The 23,570-nt window shown below is 49.6% G+C and overlaps 1 protein-coding gene across 2 annotated transcripts; it reads left to right on the top strand.

Annotated features, from left to right (window-relative positions):
- The first annotated feature begins 653 nt into the window (after positions 1–653).
- On the top strand, positions 654–21,747 carry CHAF1B (chromatin assembly factor 1 subunit B). Of its 2 annotated transcripts, none has more exons than XM_007090453.3 (14): positions 654–912; positions 1,657–1,850; positions 2,297–2,429; positions 4,532–4,649; positions 5,570–5,673; positions 8,125–8,221; positions 10,031–10,115; positions 11,288–11,381; positions 14,918–14,987; positions 15,086–15,177; positions 16,944–17,106; positions 18,579–18,941; positions 20,320–20,414; positions 20,962–21,747. In XM_007090453.3, the coding sequence occupies exons 1-14, from the start codon at positions 759–761 to the stop codon at positions 21,051–21,053; spliced, it is 1,854 nt and encodes a 617-aa protein (XP_007090515.2). In that variant the 5' UTR covers positions 654–758; the 3' UTR covers positions 21,054–21,747. The 2 variants fall into 2 exon arrangements, with proteins under 2 accessions (XP_007090515.2, XP_015396725.1); XM_015541239.2 differs by having other exon boundaries at positions 834–912; positions 1,680–1,850.
- The last annotated feature ends 1,823 nt before the right edge of the window (positions 21,748–23,570 follow it).

The raw sequence follows: 23,570 nt of genomic DNA, 5'->3' as shown, positions 1-23,570 counted from the left end.
TCTAAATGCTTCCGGGTTTTTGCTCCATCCATGCTTTCCCATCGCAGATCCCACTGCTCCCCCTTTATGCCTCTGTTGTCAACTGTGAGTTTCTTTAGCTTGAATTCCCATTTCCCAGAGCTGCGCATCCAAAACTATTACCTGAAGCCCATTTTAAATGCCCTCTTCAAATTTCCTTTGAGCCCTTAAATCCGAAATAACCACGTCCTCAGAACTGTTAAGAGCACATTCATTGTCCCTTATACACCACTTTTCACTTTATCTTTTTAAAATAATTATTTGTGTGCAGGAAGCCAGAAGACCGTCTGCTTGAAACTCCAGAGATGGAGACAGGGCCTGATGCAGGTTACAGCTCTCAAATATTCGCTGTGAAAGAATACCAGTGACAGACGGGGTGGTCTTGGGCGGGTCTCAGAGTTATAGCCTGCCCACCAGTCGTACAGGGCCGTTCTTTTCCTTTAACCGGACTGTAAACTCCCTGAGAGTAAGTCTGAGTCAGTTTCGCTCTCCACTGCTTATCCAGCTCCGGCACAGGGTGCAGAGTCTAGCAGATGCTCAGTAAATGTTAAAAGAATTAATCAAAAAGGGAAGAAATGATTGAATGAATGAGTCGATAACTCACCTATTCTTCCACCAATGCGTCGGTCGGACAGGTAATTAACTGAATTAGCAGCGGCCCAACGGGATTCCGAGGACTCCGCAGCTCTGGACCACCCTCTGCAGCCAGAGCAAGGGCGGGGCGCCAGGTAATCCCGCCCATGCGAAGGCGGGGGCTCCCCGAGAATCCCGCCTACAAAGAGGCGGGTCGTACCTGGAATCCCGCCCTCCCTGAGGCGGGGCCTGTGGCGCGCGGGAAGAAGCGTAAGCGGCGGCGGGAGCTGGCTGTGCAGCCGACTGACCGCGTCCCTGCAGGTATTGCTTCCCTGGCGCCGGCTCCGGCGTCCCCACGGTCTCCCCGCGGGGCCGAGCGAGAGCGAGAGGGTCTCGCTGAGGGCGGGCCGCGGGGTCCCGGCACAGCTCCGGACGGCGTGCGTTTGCGCGCCCTGCGGCTCCCCGCCCCGGCTCCGTGCGGCCTCCTCCCCGCCAGGCCCGCTTTCGGCTTTCCGGCCGAGCGCTTGGTCCCGTGCGGCCTGGGAACGGGGCGGGGGGTGGGGGGATGTCCCCTCTGGTTCCCTCGCCTCGGTTTTCTACCCTGGGCGACCCTCTCCTCCTGGCGGCCCCAGCCGCCTGGCAAGTGGGTGTCTCTCGAAGCCCCCTGACCCCCCAAGCTGTCCACTTGCCCCGGCAGCTTCTCCCGGGAGGCCGCTAGCCCTGGGCAGCCCCTTCCGCCGCGCGACCCGGCCCCTGACTCTCCCCGAACGCCCTCCAACCCCCACTAAGCGGGGGCGGTCGCGCCGTAGGGTCGGCCCCTCGATTTCCTCTGCCTGGGTGTTCCATTTTGTTCTTTCCGGACCTAGCAGTAGAATAAACTTCCAACAGCCGCGGCTCAGCGAAGCATTTTAGGTGAACCTGCAAGGTGTTACATTAGAGGTCAACACTAACATCCTTTCCCACTACAGCGTGCATTTTTAATGGTTAGCAGGGCTCGTGGCTCATAATAAGTGTTCAGTACACCTTTCCTGCTATAATATTCAGTTCATTACCGACGATTTTCAGCTTTCCTCTGTCTTTGGGTAAAGAACGGTGCCCGACGGATTTGTGTTGCTCCATCAAGACTCGGGAGGATGAAAGTCATTACCTGCGAAATAGCCTGGCACAACAAGGAGCCGGTGTATAGCCTGGACTTCCAGCATGGCACCGCCGGGAGGATCCACAGACTGGCGTCGGCCGGTGTAGACACGGCGGTTAGGGTAAGTGGGGCGGAGAGAGAAAGGCCCTGGGAAGCACTACGGGAGGGTGCATTCTCCATTCTTTTCTTTGAAACAAAAGTCAACAAACTCAAACCAATCCGTCATCTAGCCCAGAGGGATGAATTCTCAGGGCCTTGAGTGAACCATGAAAGCAAAAGAAAGCTTTGTTCCTTGAGTAATGTTTCCCAGATTGGTAAACGGGAGGCTCATTATTTTTAAGAATCCTGAGCCAGTTCCTGTTGGGGAACGGTTTGCAGGAGAAAGAGGAAGGAGGGAGGGCAGCAAGCCATGGAGTTGCTGGTTTATGTTTCAGAACAAAGTTCCATTTTACGTTTCAAAAGAAAAACTATTTTCTTACTGAAACTAAGCACAGTGTTGTTTTAGTAAGCACAGATTGGTAAGTGCTCACTGTATGTTTCCCTGAATGAATGTTTTGGTATCAACAGATCTGGAAGGTGGAAAAAGGACCCGATGGAAAGGCCATTGTTGAATTTTTGTCCAATCTTGCCCGCCATACCAAAGCTGTCAATGTTGTGCGTTTTTCTCCGAATGGGGAAATTTTAGCATCAGGAGGAGATGGTGAGTACTAGTATTATCCTTCAAAATTCCTTAGGAACCAGATACCTGTGTGTCTCATGTTAAATTGAGATTTGAGCTAGGTGTGATTAAAGAAAAATTTTTCTTTTAATGTTCATTTATTTTTGAAAGAGAGAGAGTGCGAGCGGAGGAGGGGCAGAGAGAGAGGGAGACACAGAATCTGAAGTGGGCTCCAGGCTCTGAGCTGTCAGCATAGAGCCCGACCCGACGCACGGCTCAAACTCACAAACGGTGAGGTCATGACCTGAGCCAAAGTTGGACGCTTAACCGCCTGAGCCACCCAGGTGCTCCTGTACCACTTTTTCATTTTAGGGGTCATTTGACCTCAGTGTGTCATTTAGATAGCTCAGTAAAATAGCGTTCTGGGGAGCATGAGGGGGTGGAAGACAGTAAGCTTAACCCGAAAAGACCTGTTTGACAATGGCCCCTCCCCAGCTTTCACCAGGATCCGATGCCTGGTGGAGACCAGTAGGAAGGTGCCCACCATTTTGTCAGAGTCCCAACACAACCGTCCTGGCTTTGATTGCTAGTTTAGTATCTAAGTGATCACAGCCTTTCCCACATCTCTTTGTAATTAATTGATTCGCTGGGGGAGTATTGTCTGAATGATCCTCTAAATTATGTTTGTTTCCTGGGAATATATTGACTCCTATTTTCTGCTTGTGTTTACGTGGCATAAAGATTGCCTTGAATTTGTAGATTTATTTGGGATACGTTGCCATCTTTACAATATTAAATGTTAAACCCATAAAACTGGGACTTTTTCCTAAGCAATTTACTAACTCGTTCTTCCTTTTTCCTTATGGTTTTACTAAAAAGTAAATCGTTTTCCCACGCTTTGACACCAGAACAGTCTACAAGTTAGTACAAAATAAAACAGAAATCACAGACTTTGCAGGAGGAGGAAAGACACCTGGTTCAGTGCCACGGTGTCCAGGGTGTTTGTGCACAGAGGGAAAGGTGGGAAGTGGGGACTGTCCCTGGGGGAGGCTGACAGGCTGTCTTCTGAGAGGGTGTACAGGGCAGCACTTGGTGGGCAAAGCCCTTTGGCTTTGGGGGCCCAGAAACCTGTTAACGGTGGAGAGTGTCCACTTGTCAGTGTCAAGGCTGATCTCCTTTCCACCAAGCTCCTGGGATTCCAGTGCACTTGGAGTGAGAACACGTGTGCCCACACAGCTGGTGCGCTCCTTGTCCTACTGGCATTCAGAGGGAGGCCAAGAGGTGCTCAGGCTTAGGTGGTGAGTTTGGGGTCAGAGCACAAGGGCTTATAGCACTCAGACAATTGATGACGTCAGGCCAAGGTACCTGCTGCATCCATATGTGTAGCTAATGTGTCCGTGGCTTACTTTGTGCAAGGCATTGTGTTATAAGTGTTTTATGCATATTAACTCATTTAATCCTTGAGACAGCCCTATGAGGTAGGTATGCGGTTACCCCCATTTTACAGGTCAAGTGACTGAGGAGTCGAGATGCTAAGTCCTGCTGAAGGTTACACAGGAACCATTTGCCAGTCCTTGCCGGTGGCTCTTTGTGGCTCTTTGTTTTTTCCTATTCAGCTATTCATAGGTTATGCCTTAGGATTTGTGAAGGTAGTCAGCCACTTTGCAGTGGTGTTTTGCTGGCCTGGGGACCCTTCTGTTTAATTTGACCTTGTATAACACTTAATCTGGTATGAGTTTGATTTTAGAGGTGGTTGTTTTTTTTAAGGTTTATCTTATTTGAGAGAGAGGGACAGTGTGCACGAGCAGGGAAGGGGCAGAGAGTAAGGGAGAGAGAGAATCCCAAGCTGGCTGTGCACTGTCAGTGCAGAGCCCGATGAGGGGCTCCAACTCATGAACCGTGAGATCACAACCTGAGCTGAAACCAAGAGTCGGACGCTTAACCCACTGAGCCACCCAGGTGCCCCAGATTCTGGAGTTTTAGATCAGAAGGCAAACCTGTTTTTCCTGTCAAAATTCTTAGAAGTCCGTCATTGTGACCATACTGTCTATTGAACAACATAAATAGGACTTCAAGCCCTAAAAGCCCAGAAATGAAGGAGCATGCAAAATGTGTGGCTTATCTTTCACTGAATCACTCCACAGATGCCGTCATCCTGTTGTGGAAGGTAAATGATAATAAGGAGCCAGAACAGATTGCTTTTCAGGATGATGATGAGGCCCAGCTGAACAAGGAGAATTGGACTGTCGTAAAAACCCTGAGGTAACTTGGACAGGGACCATGGGAGTGCCTTATCTAACTGCTCTGAGAGCATTAAACTCACATGCATTTTTTTATTTTAAAAAAAAAGAATGTTCTTTTGAATAAGCTCTATGCCCAACATGGGGCTTGAACTCACAGCCCTGAGATCAAGAGTCCTATGCTTTACTGACTGAGCCAATCCAGGCGCCCTGCATTTTGACTTATATCGTACTTAAAAAAAAATTTTTTTTAACATTTATTTATTTTTGAGACAGAGAGAGACAGAGCATGAATGGGGGAGGGTCAGAGAGAGGGAGACACAGAATCCGAAACAGGCTCCAGGCTCTGAGCCGTCAGCACAGAGCCCAACGCGGGGCTCGAACTCGCGGACCGCAAGATCATGACCTGAGCTGAAGTCGGACGCTTAACCGACTGAGCCACCCAGGCGCCCCACTTATATCGTACTTAAATCTTTTACTTACACAAGACAGAGATAAGAGATTCATTTTAAAAGCTAGAAACATGATTAAAATGGATTTTATTTCTGCTGTAAAATTTTCTTTAGTCAGATTGAATCAATTACAAAGATACAAGTACCTCTGAAGGTGGTAGATTATAGCTGCAGCTAATAGAGTTCCAGTGGAAATTTCTAAAATCCTATTTTTTTAAATATTTTTTTAAACTTTGAGAGACAGAGTACGAGCAGGGGAGGGGCAGAGAGAGAGAGAGGGAGAGAGGGAATCCCAAGGAGGCTCCACGCTGCCAGTGCAGAGCCCAACATGGGGCTCAAACCCACGAAACTGTGAGACCATGACCTGAGCTGAAACCAAGAGTCAGTTGAGCCACCCAGGAGCCCCCCCTAAAATCCTATTCTCGTGTATGGTCTCTGAGTTTGCTTACAAGTTTTTGATGTTTTTTTCTTTTTCTTCTTTGGATTGTAGAGGCCACTTGGAAGATGTGTACGATATTTGCTGGGCAACTGACGGGAATCTAATGGCTTCTGCCTCTGTGGATAACACGGCCATCATATGGGATGTCAGTAAAGGTAGCTGATACGTTTCTGTTCTTGTCAGGGGGAAGGATTTCCTAAGTGTCTAAAAAGCTAACCTACTTGACCTTTAATGGCATAAGAGTTTCTTTAGTGAACTAAAATAGGTATTTGGCTCAGTAGGGTAGGGATTAGCCTCCTGTATCATGTATCCAACTCAGAGTGGTCACGTGTATGAGGTTTTCTGAGTCACTGGTGCCAAAGCAAGGTCCATCCCACATGCTTGGTGGTGTAGACACGTTGGGGGCAGGGCTAATGCCTGCCTTTGCAGAACTTAGGATCTCAGGAAGTTTAGCACGTCGTCATGATGGGACACTGAATGGTCAGTGTTGGGAGAGGTAGGAGCTGGCATCCGTTTGAGGAGACAGAGGACAGCCGAGGACACCTCACTGCTTTTACAGGACCTGTTTTCTGTTTGGGGAGACAGGAGACACGTGAGAAGTTATAGAAATTGCCGTGAAATGCTTTGCCTGCCCTTTTTGCAGGCTGCGGATTCTCCCCCAGCCCGAGGGCCCTGGGGGGGAGTCAGGGCGGAGCGGGCATCCCACCATGCTGCCTGCACATCTGGTTTATCCACTCAGTGACAGTCTCTGTCCGCTTTAGGTCCCTGCCACCTGCCATCCAATCAGACCCCCTCTGTCTCACCTCACCTCTGTCATGTTCTACCCAGTCCCTGACTTGGGCAGAATGGAGGGCCAGTGTCCCTGTCTTCTTCTCTTCCCCACATCTGGCCATTGCCCTGGATAATTTCACCGTGTGCGTGGACAGTCCACCCAGCAGCCCCCTGAAGCCAGTTGTAATGACCTTGAACGTTGCCAGGTCTTGATATCCTACATGATCGTGGCTGCCATCTAGCGGGGTGTTAGTGATGGCGCTGGGAAGGGGCCGCAGAGTGAAAGGCCGATCGGAGAAGGTTGCTCCAAGACTTGAATGCGGGAGGGAAGAGGCTCCAGCCTGTGGGAGCAGCCAGTGCAGAGGCCCTGCGGGGAGCTGCTTGTGAGGCAGGACAGGGCCTGCAGAAAATCCCTCTTCAGAAAACCCTACTCACACACTGACCTAATGATAGCAGTTGTGGGTTAAAAAGCCTCTTGTGGGACACTTGGGTGGCTCAGTCGGTTAAGTGTCCCCAACTCTTGATCAGCTCAGGTCATGATCTCATGGTTCGTGAGATCGAGTCCCGTGTCGGGCTCTGCGTTCACAGGGCAGAGCCTGCTTGGGACTTTCTCCCTCTCTCGCTGCTCCTCCCCTGCTCATGCTCTCTCTCCCTCAAAATAAATAAACTTTAAAAAGAGGGGCGCCTGGGTGGCTCAGTCAGTTGGGCCTCTGACTTTGGCTCGGGTCATGATCTTGCACTCTGTGAGTTTGAGCCCCACATCGGGCTCTGTGCTGACAGCTCAGAGCTTGGAGCCTGCTTTGGATTCTGTGTCTCTTTCTCTCTGCCTCTCCGCCTCTCATGCTCTCTCTCGCTCACTCGCTCTCTCAAAAATAAATAAACATTAAAAAAATTAAAAAAGAAAAAAAAGCCTCTGTTGTAAAACTCAGGGTCGTTTGAGAAGATGCTGTCACCCGGCTGCAGGCCACCTTACTCTCACAGACCCCCAAAAACACTGGCAAGAAGGCGAGGGGGAAGGAAAGTTAGCCTGAAGCACCCTCGCTGCATTTCACATGGAGGGCGGGTCCCAGGGTCACAGGAGTGTAGACCCCTCTGCAGAGAAGAGCCATTTGAGTTGTTTTTGTTTGTTTGGTTTTTAAGAATGGCCAGGGTTCCATAACTGCCTCTGCTTTTTATCTGGGTAATCTTTGCTGCTGGTTTTCTCTCTTTCCACAGAGTCCCTTTTCCATCACTGCTGGCTTTGCCCGGCCCTTGCCTCCCGCCTGGCCTGCTGTCCCCTCCTAACTAGTGGTGCTTCCTATGTCCTCTGTGACCCTCAGTCTTGTCTTCACGATGCAGGTCACTTCCCAGCCGAGTGTTCCTCTCGGCCGCACCTCGAATTCCCAGAACCTTTTCCTGATACACGAGGGTCGCTGTCACATATCTCTTGTCCTCGTCTTGCCGTTTTGGCATTGGACCTCACCCTGTAGACTTCTCAGTGACCCATTGTTCCGTGTGCCGAGGATCGGCTTACAAAACCTCCTTCATAGCCCCCCTCACCCTGCCCTGTAGGGAGAGCTGACCTCAGCTCGTGCCTTGCCGACCCTCACCGTGGCCTCTTAGCTGCCCCGTCTATACCATGCTCAGCTGGCTTGCCTTTTGATGGTGTGTCCCTCCCCCAAAGCAGCAGGCTCCTGGGGAGTGTGGGCCATGTAAAGTCCCCTTTGTCCCCCAAGAGCCTGACACGGCGCCTGCTAAATGACAGGAGGGTATGAAGGGCGCAATACTTAAACTGTACTTTATTCTGCTTGTGCTCGAGTAGGCTTTAGTAAAGCTGTCATGTGCTTTATTCGCAGGACAGAAGATCTCTATCTTTAATGAACATAAAAGTTATGTCCAAGGAGTAACCTGGGACCCCTTGGGTCAGTATGTTGCCACCCTGAGCTGTGACAGGTACGTCAGGATTTGGCAAGGTGTCTTCTCTGCTGGCTTGAAATTTCCTGCAGAGGGATTTTCGTCACCATTTACCAAAATCTGAAGCCCGGTCTAGCTTTGCTTCTTGTTCTTGGTTTCATGTCAAGCGTTTGGTTTTATTGTTCCTCTCCCACCATAACATGAAAGTGGAAACTAATTAGGGCAAGTGCCTTATATGTAGTACTTAGCAAATCTTTATTGAATGGGTGAATGAATGTAGAGGGAGTTTTGAATTGCATTTGAATTTCACGGACAACATTTATTTATTGTTTTTCTTTTCTTTTTTTTTTTTGAGACAGAGGGCATAAGTGAGCAGGAGGCAAGGAAAGAGGGAGAGAGAATCTTTTGAGGGGCAGAGAGAGAGAGAAGCGGGGCTCGTTCATAGGCAACGCTTAAAAAAAGTCTTTTATAAATACGACTTCTGCAAGAAGGGGTTGCTAGTGGTTGGGTTGGAATTTTCCCTTCCCCTTCCCTTCCCTCCTTCTTTCTTTCTTTAAAAAAGAAAAAAATTTAACATTTATTTTTGAGAGGCAGAGCATGAGCCGGGGAGGGTCAGAGAGCAAGAGAAACACAGAATCTGAAACAGGCTCCAGGCTCTGAGCTGTCAGCACAGAGCCCGACACGGGGCTGAAACCCATGAACTGTGACATTGTGACCTGAGCCAAAGTTGGACGCGTAACCGACTGAGCCACCCAGGCGCCCCTGTTTTTTTTTTTTTTTTTTTAAGTTTGTTTATTTTGAGAGAGAAAGAGAGGGGGAATCTCAAGCAGGTTCTGCGCTAATGTGAGGCTCAAACTCACAACCATGAGATCATGACCTGAGCCAAAATCGAGAGTGGGACGCTTAACTGACTGAGCCATCCAGGTGCCCCTGGGTGTTTCGTGTTTTTTTGTTTTTTTGTTTAAAGATTTTATTTATAAGTAATCTCTACACCCACCGCAGGGCTTGAACTCACAACCCTGAGATCAAGAGTCTCCTGCCCCACCGACTGAGCCAGCCAGGCATCTTTCTTTCATTTTTTGATTATAGTTTACTACTGCAGTCATTTCAATGACTCCATTTAAGTTAATGTAAAAAGAGAATATTTTGTCTTTCCCGAAAGAAGGTTTGGTTGCGGTGTTTACTGGCATCATTCATTTAATCGTATTCTTGGAACAAAGAACTAAGAATCAGAGGTGGTGGGTGTGCTACTCATCAGTCAAGATCATCCTTTTGAGTATTTTTCCAACTTCTTTTAATCATAACATGTTTGATTTCAGACGGCCCAGCAGTGTGGACGAGTTAGTGTTTATGAATCAAAGCATCTCCTGTTACGTTCCACGTACATTTATTTTCTGATCTGTATGTTTTATTCGGGCAGTTGGGAGTTGGGACCTGATTAGCTAGTGGAAATAATACGAATTAGCAAGAAGCAAATTTATCTGTTGGTGTTTTCCTGACTTGCAAATCCCTGAGGGTGAGACCGTTCAATACAAGAGAAATGTCACTGCAGTCCTACAAACTGCCCCTGGGCCAAGTGTCAAGGCCTGAAAAGGCGAGGCCTGACGAGCATCTTACTTGACAAGTTGAAACACTCGATAAAAAGTGAAGTTCTGGCCCGTTTCCTCACTTCATTAGTGACCTCCTTTGGGTGGCTTGCTTCTGTCCTAATGAGTTAAGTGGGACAGTCATAAATGGTCTTGGAGGCTGACCTGGTCTAACCGGCCTGCAGTTTTGATGCTAGATTGTTTCTGTGTGGAACACTTCGTTCACTAGAAGAGATGAGTCAGAATGTTTTTCTTTCTTTAGGATCCTCAGGGTGTACAGCACCCAGAAGAAACGTGTGGCTTTTAACGTCTCAAAGATGCTGTCTGGAATAGGGGCCGAAGGAGAGGTATGAAGTGTTGACTTTCTGTGTTAGCAGTGCTTCAGGAAGTCACGAGCTCCTCCGTGTCCTACAGCTAAGTCCCTGGTCTCAGGCACCTGACACTTGCACTACCGTGTGCTTCCTCAGGTCCAGCCAAGGCTCAGTTAGTGTGTTGGGCTGGTCTGCATGGAAATGGGGACATCCGGGGGCCAGGGGAGAGCTGCCGATGGTGGGTAGAGGTGTCCAACCCCAGCTCACTGTGAAGTCGCCTAGAAGCATTAAGAGACATGTGTGCCTGCCCCCCACCCCCCAGGCGTGTGTGATTCGCTTGGCTTGAGGTAGGCAGGGCCTCTGGGATTCTGAGGTGTAGGGAGAGTCGCGAGCGTCTGACCGAGGGGGACCCGGCACTATGCCGCAGGAAGGTGGCAGTGGGCAGTAGGCCGTCTAGGCAGGTTTAGAGCTAATGCTGCCTGCAGGACCGTGGGGACCCAGCCAGCGGTCCTAGAGGAATCAAGACCATGGAGGCAGGCACTTCGACAAAAGGGAGCAGGTTGGTCACTGGAACCACAAAGGGATGTGGTGCAAACCTGGGCCTCAAGCAGCTGGCGGGGCCAAGCGGGCCACGAGCTGACAAAATGGGGAGCTCATGTACGGTAAGGAGGGTACTGCCGGGTCTTTGGGTCCTTGAGACTTAAATGCTTCATGTTTATCCAGTGGCAGTGAGTGGGAGCAAAAACCGTTCCACGCAGGTGTTCAAGAAAGGTTTGAAAAGATGGGATTACCAGTTTAAGAGCGGACTAGTTTATAAGAGGTGTTCATTAAGTTGGAAATTCTAAGTGGACGCACACATCATCCTGCTTTTCTCCCCGGTCTCATTGTCCAGACACACCGCTCTTGACAGTGCACGGTGTTCTCACGGAGGCTTTTTAAAAAGATAACCGTACAACCACAAACATGCACATAGACCTGTACGCACATACGACTTTCTGTAACGCGGGTGGGCAGTGAATCTTTGTGAGCGATCACTCTTGCGGTCTGGAGTGATTTCATTTGTACTATATTTCCCGTTCTGTGAGTGTAATAAATGACACTATATAAAGACAAAAACCAAAAAACTGGTAAACCGTTATTGTGAATGTAAAGATTTGGATTAAAAGAAAAAAAAGATTTGGATTAATGTTTAAACTTGTGTGCCACAGGTCCGAAGTTACCGGATGTTTCACGACGACAGCATGAAGTCATTCTTCCGTAGACTCAGTTTTACCCCTGATGGATCTTTGCTCCTCACGCCAGGTGGGTTTGACAAGCTTTCGATTTGAGGCGTGATGGCAGCGGTGGGTGATTCCAGTTGCCGCTCGTCAGCTCAGTGAATCCTGATGAAAATAGCGACCCCCCAGCTTGTTCAGACATTGAAACCTCCAGGGGAGCTTCCGGGAGCACTGGTCCCCGGGTTCCACCCCCAGAGACGGTCTGATTGGTCCGGGGTGTGTGTGGTCTAGGTTTTGGAATTTAAAAAATTTCCAAGTAGTTCTGATGTGCAGAGAAGTTGGGGAGCCACTAGGCTAGTGTGACAGACATTTTGCTCTTAGGTTTAACTTAAAAAAATGTTAATGTCTTTTCACTAGGCATGTATGTAGAGGTCATAGTGCCAAAGCTAAAAGAGGTTTATTGTTTCTATTCTGAATGAAGCAGTCTGTTGTGGCAGGGACAAGTTTGGTTGGAATAACTTGAGTATGACGAAACCGCAGAATCAGCAAGGACAAGACAGGTTCATGGTCTACAGGAAGGCATGGTGTTAAGCCCAGCAGCGTCAGCCGGGGCACTGACTGCCAGGGTGTTCTTAGAAGAATGTCTTCTGCTCTCCGTGGCTCGGGTCCCATCTTTTGTATGAAGGCGATCACCTAACGCAGGGCTGGGCCAAACAGGAGGGCACAGGTCAGGTTGGCCACTAAGTATTCCAGCCCGGTTGGGCAGAGGAGGCTTGAGAGGGTGTGAATTGTACATGCATACTTGTGATGCCTTCGGACATCGGGGATCATGTGGGAGTGACATTGACCTGGGGAGGGGGTGTCTGAGGATCAGCAACAGGTGGTTGGTAAGTATATTAAAAGTTGCTTACTAAACTCAGTGACAAATCTTTACTAAATGACCACTCTAAAAACATTGTGTTAGAATCAGGTATCAGATGGATGTCTGCTTTTGCCATTATTACTCTTTGTGGTGTTAATACATGCAGGAAGAGGAGAGAATGAAATTATAAAGATTGGAAAGAAGAAACCTTGGTGTTAAGATTATGTTTCTAGGAAATCCAAGAGATTTAAAAATATCAGAATAAAAAAATCTGATAAGGTGGCTGGATACTATCTATGAAATACTTAAAAATCTTCTATACTGGAATATGCACTTAGAAATATAAAAAGGAAAATTATTCCACTCATAATGCAAACCCCACAAAACATGGGAAAAAAATTTAATAAAGGCACAAAGCCTTTATGAAGACTAGAAGATCTTATTGAAGATTGTAAAACAAGTTCTGAACGAATAGAGATCTCAAGTTCTAAAAATTAACATACGCATTGATTTCCAATTAGGATCCTATTAGAGGCTTTTGGTTTACTTTTAGTTGGACAGCCTGCCAGCTCTGTTAGGAGAATAAATGCTGAAGAATAGATTTAATTTTTTTTAAGTTTATTATTTTTGAGAGAGAGCATGAGCAGGGGAGGGGCAGAGAGAGAGGGAGAGAGAGTCCCCAGGTGACGCCACACAGTCAGCATGGAGCCTGATGAGGGGCTTGAACTTAGAAACTGAGAGATTGTGAACTGAGCCAAAACTAAGAGACGCTTAACCAACTGAACCACCCAGGCGCCCCAAGAATAGATTTAAAAGTATGAAAAATAGGAATAATACTTGAGCAGGCACTTTCCTAAATGTCAGCAGATACTATGGTGCCACTGTTATCAAATCAATATGGTTATTGGCATAGGAATAAACAGATTAGTGAACCGGAACAGAAAATCCCGAAATAGATCCCGAGATAAGGAAATCTGATAGAGTGGGAAGAATGAATTATTGAGTGAATGGTGCTAGAGGATCCAGCTGTCTGGAAGGAAATTCTATTGGACTCATAACTTACATATGAAAATAAATTCCAGGTGAAGTCAATACTTAAATCTAAAAGGTGAAAACGTAGGAGGACATCCTAGGGCCAGGGAAGACAGACGGAGACAGGAATCCTGGAAGCTCTGGAACGATGGGCCTGTTTGCGTTTGATGGGGAACTTTTGTACGGTGGAGGCCCAGTAAGCGAAATCAGTCGGCAAGTGATGGAACTGGAAAACGCCGTTTACGAGACAGGAAAGAGAGAGCTTACGTGTGTCACGTTCAGCGGCTCTTCCAAATCGATGAGAGAAAAAGAAAAACCCAGAAGAAAAAGATGAGTGAAAGAAACAAGAAGGCAGTTTGTAGAGGAGCAAATTCACGTGTTCAGCACCCACAGGGAAAGGTTTGGACCCTCAGTGATAGAGAAATACAAAATAAAGTGACCTACGATTAGGGATTTCTTTATTCTCTTCAGACTAGACCAAAGGGCAGATCTCCCTGGCTGATGGCCATGCAGAATGTGGGTATTGCTGCAGGAACGTGAATTGTTACGGCCAGTTTAGAAAACAGTCTGGAAACCGTTAAATGCATGTACCTTTCAGCCCATCTGTCCCCACCCCCCACCGTCTTAAACTCCGTCTTTAAGAAATGAAAACCTAGTACATAAAGATATATCTTCCACGATATTTATTGCAAGTATGGCTTCTAGTCGTGAAGAATAATACCGATGAACAAGACGGGTGGATGAATTACGGCATTTTCATACCAGTGAACATGGGGCAGCTAGTGAAGATACATCATCCAAGTTAGCTTTCGCGGGTGGTTGAACAGAGCAACAGAAGCGAAGGTATAAACGAGATCTTGTTTTTGTGAACTAGGCTAAAAGCCCCACCCTCTGAATATATATGCTAAAAGCCCCACCCTCTGAATATATAGGCGATGGAGTTGTAACTGGTTGTTGGTTGTGCGAGCAAAGAGGAAAGAGGACACAGTGGTTTGTTCAGATGGATGTGGGGCTGGAAGGGTGGGCTGAGTCGAAGAGACTACTTGACGGGGTCTCTGCCCACCCTTCCCCTCCCCCCAGCGGAGACGAAACGGTCACATGTGAAATGACGTGTGTGTGTGTGTGTGTGTGTGTGTGTGTGTGTGTGTGTGTGTGTATCAGGAAAGATACTGCTGTATGGTTGACAGTCATTCTGTGGCCGGGTCTGGCCTGGTTGTAAGGTCATCCCAGGGTGAGTGTGTAGAAGAGCTCAAACATGGGCTCCCCCCAGAGCAAGGTCAGCTGCTTCATGGGTTGGGGGTGCAGTGGAGGCCTGGGTCTCCCGGCAGCCTCCTGGCCGCACCAGGCAGGTGGGAAAGGCTAGTGGCAGGCCCTGGCTGGCAGCCAAGCTCAAATCCAGCGGACACAGTGGGGTGATACAGTGAGAGCGCTTCTCCAGCAGGAAGTGACTGGCCTCCCAGACGGAGGCCTGCCCGGTTCCTCCTGCCCAGGCCTGAAGCCCCCCCGAGCAGGTGGGCTGCTCAGGGGGAGGTGACAGGTCAGTAGAGCTGGAATAAGAGCTGAGCCCAGCCTGGGACCGTGTGTATTTGTCCTCAGTCACAGAAACACTGTCCAGGGCACGTGGCTATGGGGAGAAATGTTTTACAGGCCAGGGTTGGATGCTCTTGAGTGTGTCTTCTTTCGTCTAAGAAAACCTCACCCCTCTCTCTCTCTCCCTGCTTCCCCAGCTGGATGTGTGGAGTCTGGAGAAAATGTAACAAATACCACCTATGTTTTCTCCAGGAAGAATCTTAAAAGGTATGCAGTGGAAGAAATCGTTGAAATGTTTACCCTTTCTTTTTGTTTTTGGTGAGTAACGGTGCCCTCTTCTAAGAAGGCCATGACCGATCTTTTAGGCCCATCGCTCACCTTCCCTGTCCTGGCAAAGCGACGCTTGCAGTTCGCTGCTGTCCCGTCTACTTTGAGTTGAGGCCGGTGGTGGAAACAGGTACGTTAGAGCCACGGTGGTTGTGTTAGGTCTTCGCCGAGGCAGGTCACCAGGCTGCGGGGGTTGTGGTGCGGGCTTTCTCCCGTGGGGGGCACGGCTCTGTGGGTTTGGTGCGGTTGAGTTACCGTGAGGAGCAGGAGCAAAGCCCGAGGTTCTCAAAATTGTCCAGTGTTCATCTTGTCTAGAATATGCTGTCTTCGCTTCACCTTTAAAGGAATGAAAGTAATTTTTTTTAATCCAGAGCAGATTGAATGTCGTTCAGTATCCGTTTCCTATGCAGTAAAATGTTTTTTTTAGTTTTTTTTTTCCCTCAAGGTTTTTCTCATTATCAGGGGCTTTAGTCGGATTCTGATGGGCCTTGGTGTAATTTTCTCCGGTTTCTTGTGCTTGGGGTTCATTGAGCTCTAGATCTATGGGTTTATAGTTTTCATCACCTTTGGAGAATTTCAGCCGTTACAGTGTCAAATGTCTTTTCTTTCATCCCCCTTCTTGCCCACAAGGGGCTCCGCTTACACGTGCGTTAGGCCATTTGAGGTTAGTCCCGGGTTTACTATCTGCTCGCTTTTTCCCTTCTCAGTACTTCCGTTTTCTGTACTCTGTGTCCCATGTCTCTACTTAACACACTCCATCCTTCCTCCTCTTGAACATGTAGGATAGTTTTTGTAATAACTTTTAATGACTTTGTGTACAAAGGATTCGTTTTGATTTTTTTTTTCCTTCATTGTGGGTCATATTTTCTTTGCACGTCTAGTAATTTTTCACTAGATGCCGGACATTGGGAATTTTACCTCCGTGGATGCTGGGTTTATTTTTATAAATATTCTTGAGCTTTGTTCTGGGAGGCAGTGAAGTTACTCGGAGACACCGTGCCGCTTATCCTCGTTCGGTGGGACCACGGCAGCATGTGGTCCAGAGCTAATTTCCCCACTGCAGAAGCAGAGCCGCCTGAGTAATCGGTGCCCCGTGAAATAGGTTTCCCCACTCTGGGTGGAGGAACACGCTCTGTCTGGCCTTGCGGGAGCTTCGGGAATGACTCTTTCCTGTAGTTCTTGCTCTGGCCTCGGGTGGTTTCCTCACTTGCAAGTGCTGATCAGTGCTCAGCTGGAGACCTGAGAGGGCCTGTAGGTCCGTGCCTATGAACTCCAGCTGCCCGGGCCTCCCTGCTTCATCCTCTACCTCTCCCTCTCCCGGGCCTGGCAGCTCCAGGCAGCAAGCTGGATGTAGGATTTCCTCCTTGACTTCCCATCCCTCAGAGATCACTGTCCTCAGTGCCTGATGGTCAGAGGTCTTGGAAAACATTTTGTAGATTTTGCCTGGTATTTCAGTTGCTTCAGGTGGGAGGGTAAGTCAGGTCCCTCTTCCTCCGAGGCTGAAAGCAGCTGTTTTAAGCTTTTTAATCCTTTTATGTGAATGAATGTAATTAACTGGAAGCTTGAAATCACCTTAATAAAATGTTTCTAGGTCACCCTTATTTTTCGTATCAGAAAGGACTTGTTCTATTCACAGGTTTTTTTGTTTTTACCCCCACCTTTTTGGACCTTGGGTGCCCCTGAGTCTTGGATCAGGACACGGTGTCTTCATCAGGTCACGTGTGGTTGTCCTTTATTCCCATATAAACTAAAGGACTGATTTTTTTTTTTGTAAAGCACATAGCAAACTAGCCTTCAGTAAAATGATGTCATTTCCGTCTCCTGAGAGAGGCTTTTGGGAATTTCTTTCCTCTGGCTTCTGTTTTCCGCCCTTTGTCCCTGTTTTCACCCGAGCAGACAGAGCATCACAGGAGCCGGGCACGGAGTTGGTGCACCTGCCCTACCGCCTGGTGTTTGCTGTGGCTTCTGAAGACTCTGTGCTCTTGTACGACACCCAGCAGCCGTTCCCTTTTGGCTACGTGTCTAACATACATTACCACACCCTGAGTGATGTCTCCTGGTGAGTGGCCGGTGGTGAGGGAGGGTGGGCGGAGGCCACAGTGTGCAGGGGAGGGGTGCCTGGAGTAGAGCCTTGGGGCAGGGAGCATTCCAGCGCTACAGGTGGCTTTTTTGGCCGGTGTTTACCAATTCTTTTTATTTTTTTTAATTTTTTTTTTTTTAAGTTTATTTATTTTTGAGACAGAGACAGAGCATGAATGGGGGAGGGGCAGAGAGAGAGGGAGACACAGAATCGGAAGCAGGCTCCAGGCTCTGAGCCATCAGGCCAGAGCCCGACGTGGGGCCCGAACCCACGGACCATGAGATCGTGACCCGAGCTGAAGTCGGACGCTTAACCTACTGAACCACCCAGACGCCCCTCTTTTTATTTTTTTAAATTTTTTTTTTTTTAACTTTTTTTTTAAGTTTATTTAAAACTATTTTTTTTTCTGGGGTGCCTGGGTGGCTCAGTTAGTTAAGAATCTGACTTTGGCTCAGGTCCTGATCTCGTGGTCCGTGAGTTGGAGCCCCGCATCGGGCTCCGTGCTGACGGCTCAGAGCCTGGAGCCTGCTTCAGATTCTGTGTCTCCCTCTCTCTCTCTGCACCCTCCCCTGCTTGCTCTCAGTCTCTCTCAAAAATAAACACTAAAAAAAAAAGTTTTGTTTTGTTTTGTTTTTTAACTTTTTTTCTAAGTTTATTTTGAGAGAGGGAGAGCGAGCACGCATGCCCATGCAGACGGGGGCGGGAGACAGAGAATCCCAAGCAGGCTGCAGCAGAGCCCTGATGTGAGCGGGGCTCAAACTCATGAACCTCAAGATCGTGACCTGAGCTGAAGTCAGATGCTTGACAGACTGAGCCACCCCGGCACCTCTTACCAATTCTTTTTAAAGGAAAGCCGTTTCTAATTTGCAATAATACTGCTTCCTTTTGTAACAGAAACATCTGAATGATGCCATTCAGTTGCCCCAGGGGTTCCTCTGATTCTCAGACTGAGGGAGGGGGTACCCTTTGGGCTCCCTGCTTGTTGGGGGCTTGCCAGGCCCTCTGGGCTTGCAGGAGGCCCGCACCCACGAGCTCCTGGCACCCAGAGCTGCACCCGGGGAGTCACCTTGCGCTCCGCCTCCTGCCGGTGGGGTCCTCTGAGCCCCTGGGTTCCTGATTTGCGCCCAGCTCTGCCTGGGCCTGCTCCCCCACCGTCTCTTCCTTGCTCTTTACAGCCTTTTTTCTCCTTTTCGTTTTATCTTGGAGGGAGAAAAACTAAAAAAAGGAAAGGCCCTCACACTTTCATCCAGGTGAATTCGATGACAGTCCTGAGATACCGCGGTGCCCGAGAAACGCGATCGGGTTGGGAAACCAAGGGCGGGAGTGAGGAGCCCACCCAAAGCCTATGATTTTGCTTGAACTGCCATGGTGTCACTAGTCATGAGAGCCGGAAGAGGGGCCCATAGACTTGGGTTCAGTTTCTAACCTTTTGTCCTGTTTGGGGAACAAAGGTCCAGCGATGGGGCCTTCCTGGCCATTTCTTCCACGGATGGCTACTGTTCGTTTGTGACATTCGAGAAGGATGAACTTGGAACACCTTTGAAAGAGAAGCCGGTTTTAAGCGTGGGAACTCCCGATACAGCAAAGAAAACGAAGAGTCAGCCACACCAGGGGTCTTCGCCAGGCCCCAGGCTGGTAGAGGGGACCCCCAGCAGCCCCTGCACCCCCCCGCCTCAGGCAAGACCATCTCCAGCCCCAGCAGCGCCTTCCGAGGAGAAGAAGGCCCTGCAGCCCAGCACGCAGAATCCCAAAGCACCCCCATCCCGGAGGGTCACTCTGAACACGCTGCAGGCCCGGAGCAAGACAACACCCCGGTAAGAACCTCTGATGGAAGAAGTCGTCGTCACTGCGGTTGGCCAACAGGAAGCCACCAACCTTTAATGGGGGAAATGCCAGAAGTACGTCACACTGTTGCCGGAGACCTCGCTAACCGTGACCTCCGCTGCGTCCCCGCTTCTGCCTCTCAGGCCGGCTCCAGACCCTGCCTCACCCTTTGTCCCGGAATGTCTAGCCTGCCCCCGGAGGCCAGGGCCCCGAGCACACTCTGCCCCAGGGGCCTCTCTGCCCTTACCTTCCTCCGGGAGCCCCAGCCATCTGCGTCCCTGGTGACACTGGAGTCTCCCTGGATGTCCCTGCAGCCCTTCCTGTCTCATAACATATCACATTCAGTAGCAGGAGCTTGGTCAGGCTTCTGTTTTCCCTGTCAGGTTATCAGCCCCTTAAGGCAGGAAGCGGTTCCCCAGTCATCACCTGTTTTCTCCTGCCCAGAACAGTCATGGGCACTGAGCAGCAGGCGGGAAAATCAAAGGAACATCCTTAGTAGGCAGTTTTTACTGCATCTGTGGACTGGCTCATGGTAAGCAGTGTCTCTGCAGTGATAGTGTCCCCAGGTGATGCTGCAGGTGTCTCTGTCCCTGTTCACGTCACTCTGGCTCCTGAGCCCGCCTGAGTTCCCCGGCGGTGCTGCAGACAGAGCCCTTCTGTTGTGCACGGCAGCTGGTGTCCAGGGGTCTTCCTAGGACTGGAAGTCCCCCGTCTGACCCTGGGGGAGTCCTGGGGAGGGAGCAGATGACAAGCACCACATGTCTTGCTTCCTCTGCCCTGCCCGGGACTTCACTCGCCAGTCTGTAATCTGGATTACATGTAGCGTTCGGCTCTTCTCGGGTGTCTGAGTTCTGCAGACTAGCAACCTTTTTTTTTTTCTTCTGTGTTTTTTGGTGGAGGAAGGGAGTGGGAAGGTGTTCTTTCAAATACTCTTATGAAACCTCTCCCCTCTTAATTTCTTGGAGTCGTCTTCTGTTGTAACTTAAAATAGTTGTTGAAAAATAAGATTGGATTTTAAACAAGAACTGTGTTTCAGAGCTTTCCGTAGTAGAAACCGTTGTCGGCTAGCCTTATATATGCGGTGTCCAGCGATGTGTTCAGCGTACCACTGCAGATCAACAAAACACAGGTTTTGAAACTTTTAGGTGACTAGCGATTGACTATCGTAAGCCTAATGATTGAACTTAGTACAGGAACATAATCCTTAGTTACTAAGTGGGCACATCGACATTTAATGTCTACATGGTATGATTAGCTGAAAATTTTTCATGTTTCTTTTGGGTAGTTTTGAAATTTGGCATCATCATAAACGATTCTTAGGATACTAATGAACCATGTACCTCTTTCCTACTTTTTTTTTTAATTAAGGAGGATAAATTTACTACCCTTAAAGACAGAGACTCCACCGAATTCTGTACCAATTAGTATAATCTCCACCCCTTCCACAGAAGAAACTGAACCAGGTAAGTGATACTGTTATTTTAATAGAATTCAAGATATTCTTTCTCCTTTGTTCTTTTGGAAATTAACCACCTAATTTTAAGTCAGTTCTGAGAAAGCAGGGATGTATCTTATTAGACCGTCATTCAGATTCACTGGCTGCCTATTCTCGGCAGGGAGAGCACCTTTCCGCGCAGGCATTCAGGGAGCTGAGTAGGTGGCAGGTTCCGGAGGTGCTGTAGGGTCAGGCTTCTCCACCTGGGCACCATTGACAGTCTGGGTCAGATGATTCTGTGTGTGGGGGCTGTCCTGCAAGGGTGGGGTGCTTAGCACCTCTGAATGCTGATACCCATTTGTCCCCCCACCCCCGCCCCAACTTGTGACATTTTCCAGTGTCCCCAGACATTGCCCAGGTGAGATCGCCCCCAGTTGAAAACCACCGGATCCTTTCCCTTATGTTCAGATAGGACCCTTGGTATCTTGTCTGGGCACATTTATTTTGTGAATATCAGCTCTTAATTTTAAACAAGTGTTCACTTACTTGCCAACCTGCGCTTGTTAATGTTCTAGGGACGCCCGGGGACCCTCAGGACAGTCCTCCGGAGCCCAAGCGGCCTCGGCTTGGTGAACACAAAGGAAGTTCCCAAGGTCTGGAGCCTTGAGGAGATCTGTCTGCTGCTCGAAGGCTGCCAGGTCTGGGGACCCCCGTGCACAGAGAGCGGGGGCTAGGCCGGGGACACCGGAGACCAGTGGCAATAGGCGGAGCCCGATGGATTCTCGTGAATTGTTTACTGTAACAGAAGATACACATGGACCAGTTTTTCTCCAGAACTGTGTTTGCACTTGTATTCAAGACACATGCTTACCTCGGAGCAGTGAACGTTCTCATAGACCGGATCTTCTTTTGAGTTTCTGAAACTGGAGCGGTTCAGCCTTGTCTAGTGTGGAACAGGGAGTCCGTCCTTGAAACACTTACAGGGAAAGTGCAGACGCTTTGCGAGCAGACCCTTCCCAAAGCTGGCATGAGAGAGGAGAAAGTTATTTGAGAAGGTTTCTTCTGCTGATGTTCCCTTCTGAATAGTTGGTTTTTAGGAGTTAGTTTCCTCTCCGACTGTAAAGGTAATAAAAATGCTCGTGCTGGAAAGCTAGCGAGAATAAAGTAGGAAAAACAGGTCCAAGATGGGACTCTGCCACCCTCTTCCTGCTGGAAGGAACCGTGTTGCTATGTTGGCATATTTATTTCCTTTTTTTTTTTTTTTCCCCCCAGGGAGAGAGTGGAGATTTCCCTTTAGAGTTTGGTATCCAAATAGGTTAACTTTTCAGATTGATTTTTCAGAATAAAAGAACTTTTCCTGAGCAGTTTTTGCCTCTGCCTTTGCTTTCCCCATCTCCGGGTGAGGGTGTGTTCTCTCCTGCGGGGAGGGAACCAGACCTGGGGGCTGGGCACGCACAAGGTGCTGGCCACAGGAGGCAGTCCCTGGGAAACACGCTCACGGTGGCCGCTGGTCCTGCGGCAACGGTCTTCTGGTTATTTAAATACATTTCCACGGAAAGCTTTTTCTGGCTTACTCTCTGTCCTCACTGGCACCCCTAATACAGTAGCTCTGCTGTGTGTTTGAAAAGATAACGTGTGAGATGCCATCGGCTCCTCAGAGACAAAAGATCATTTTAAATTTCCCGAGGCTGGGGCGCCTGGGGCAGGTGGGAGAGCTGGCGGCTCAGGCGGTTAGGGGTCAGGCTCTGTGCTGTCAGTGTGGAGCCTGCTTGGGATTCTCTCTCCCTGTCTGCCACTCGCTCTCAAACTTGAAGTTTTTTTTCCCCTGAGGCTAGAGTGAGGGATATTTCGTGGTCATCCATTCCTGTGCAAGGAGGTGCGATGACGGGTCCTGTGTTCTCGGTGAGGGAGCCTGCTTTCCTGGCCTGACTCCGTATTTGTCTACACATCTGTCTCTTGTGCAGCAACAAGGTGGTGGGGGGGAGACCAGGAGCACCTTTAGCCTGAGGTAGTGTTTCGAGGTACGACTCAGTTGTCAGCCGCCACTGGATGTAAGTTACAGAATCAGCCGTCAAAGCCCAAGCCGTGTAACCCTGCGTCCTGATCTAAAACCGCTTCCATCCGGATAGTTCCCCGGGGAAGCCTGCTGCAAAAGGAGCCCGGTCTGAAGGGCGGGCGGTAAGAACCGACTCACCACCCGGGATCTGCCGTCGGGCGGGGTGTTTGCTCCTCAGTGTTGCCGGCCATTCCTGGTGCCTCCTCACACCACAGTGGGTGACCGGGCCCGAGCCACTGTGCCAGCGGCCTCCGGGCGGGGTGCCCACCGGGGCAAGGGCGCTTGGGCAGAGAGCGAGCGTGTGCCGCCGGGGGCAGGCACGTCCGTCACGGCCGGTCCTCTTACTCATTTCTGCCCCTGCGGCCACTTCCGCTGTCCTTGGGGGAGCGCTCACATCTGCTCGTCAATGGTACTGTCCACCCTTCTTAGCAAAACAGTTGTCAGCGTCCGTTTCAACAAGTAGGTTCCAAGTCCTGGGCTCTGCAAACTTCAAGTAGGGAGGCATGGACGGTGGAGGACGGAGGGTAGAGGACGGGTGGCCCAGCCCTTCCCACCCGCACGTTCCCTTTGTTCTGCTGTAAGTCCAGTCGGCTCCCTCACACCTGTTGTGTGCGTGTCTCTAAGGGAGGGACAGACCTCGGACAGGTTACTTCGCCAAAAGAAGTTTCTTTACAGCTCGACTAACTGTGCCCACCTTGGCAGGGCAGACGGTGAAGAGGAAAGGTGGGACAGAGGTGAGAAAAACAGGGGCTGGAGGTAAACCAGGTCGACCTTCCCCCTTCGAAGTAACAGGTACCTGTATTCTCAGGTGAGCTCTCATGGCCACTGGAGGTCGCTGTCCCCCCTGGATCCGTCCAGAGGTAGGGCTCCTGGCGACACAGCCCCGCCCCCTTCCATGTAGGCCACAGCCCTGCCAGGCTGGGAATCAACTTGGCCACAGTGGCCCCGGACGCGGCTTCAGTCCCTGGTGGCTGGTCCTAGAGGAGCAGGGCTTAAATTGGGGTGGGAGGGGGGTTAAGAAAGTGACATGTGAGTATCCACCTCCATTCATTCACTCACTCATTCACTCATTCATTCAAGAAATGTATATGGGGGCATCTGGGTGGCTGGTTGGTCGGTCAAGCATCC

The sequence above is a fragment of the Panthera tigris genome, chromosome C2 (genome assembly GCF_018350195.1).
Source record: "Panthera tigris isolate Pti1 chromosome C2, P.tigris_Pti1_mat1.1, whole genome shotgun sequence".
In the NCBI taxonomy this organism is placed as follows: domain Eukaryota; kingdom Metazoa; phylum Chordata; class Mammalia; order Carnivora; family Felidae; genus Panthera; species Panthera tigris.
The sequence above is the reverse complement of the archived record's forward strand: the minus strand, read 5'-3'. Positions and strand labels throughout refer to the sequence as shown.

Coding starts and splice junctions, on each gene's coding strand:
- CHAF1B (XM_007090453.3), top strand. CDS start 759: ATGCGAAGGCGGGGGCTCCCCGAGAATCCCGCCTACAAAGAGGCGGGT. Junction 4,650..5,569: donor ACTGTCGTAAAAACCCTGAG/GTAACTTGGACA, acceptor TTTGGATTGTAG/AGGCCACTTGGAAGATGTGT. Junction 20,415..20,961: donor CACAGAAGAAACTGAACCAG/GTAAGTGATACT, acceptor TTAATGTTCTAG/GGACGCCCGGGGACCCTCAG.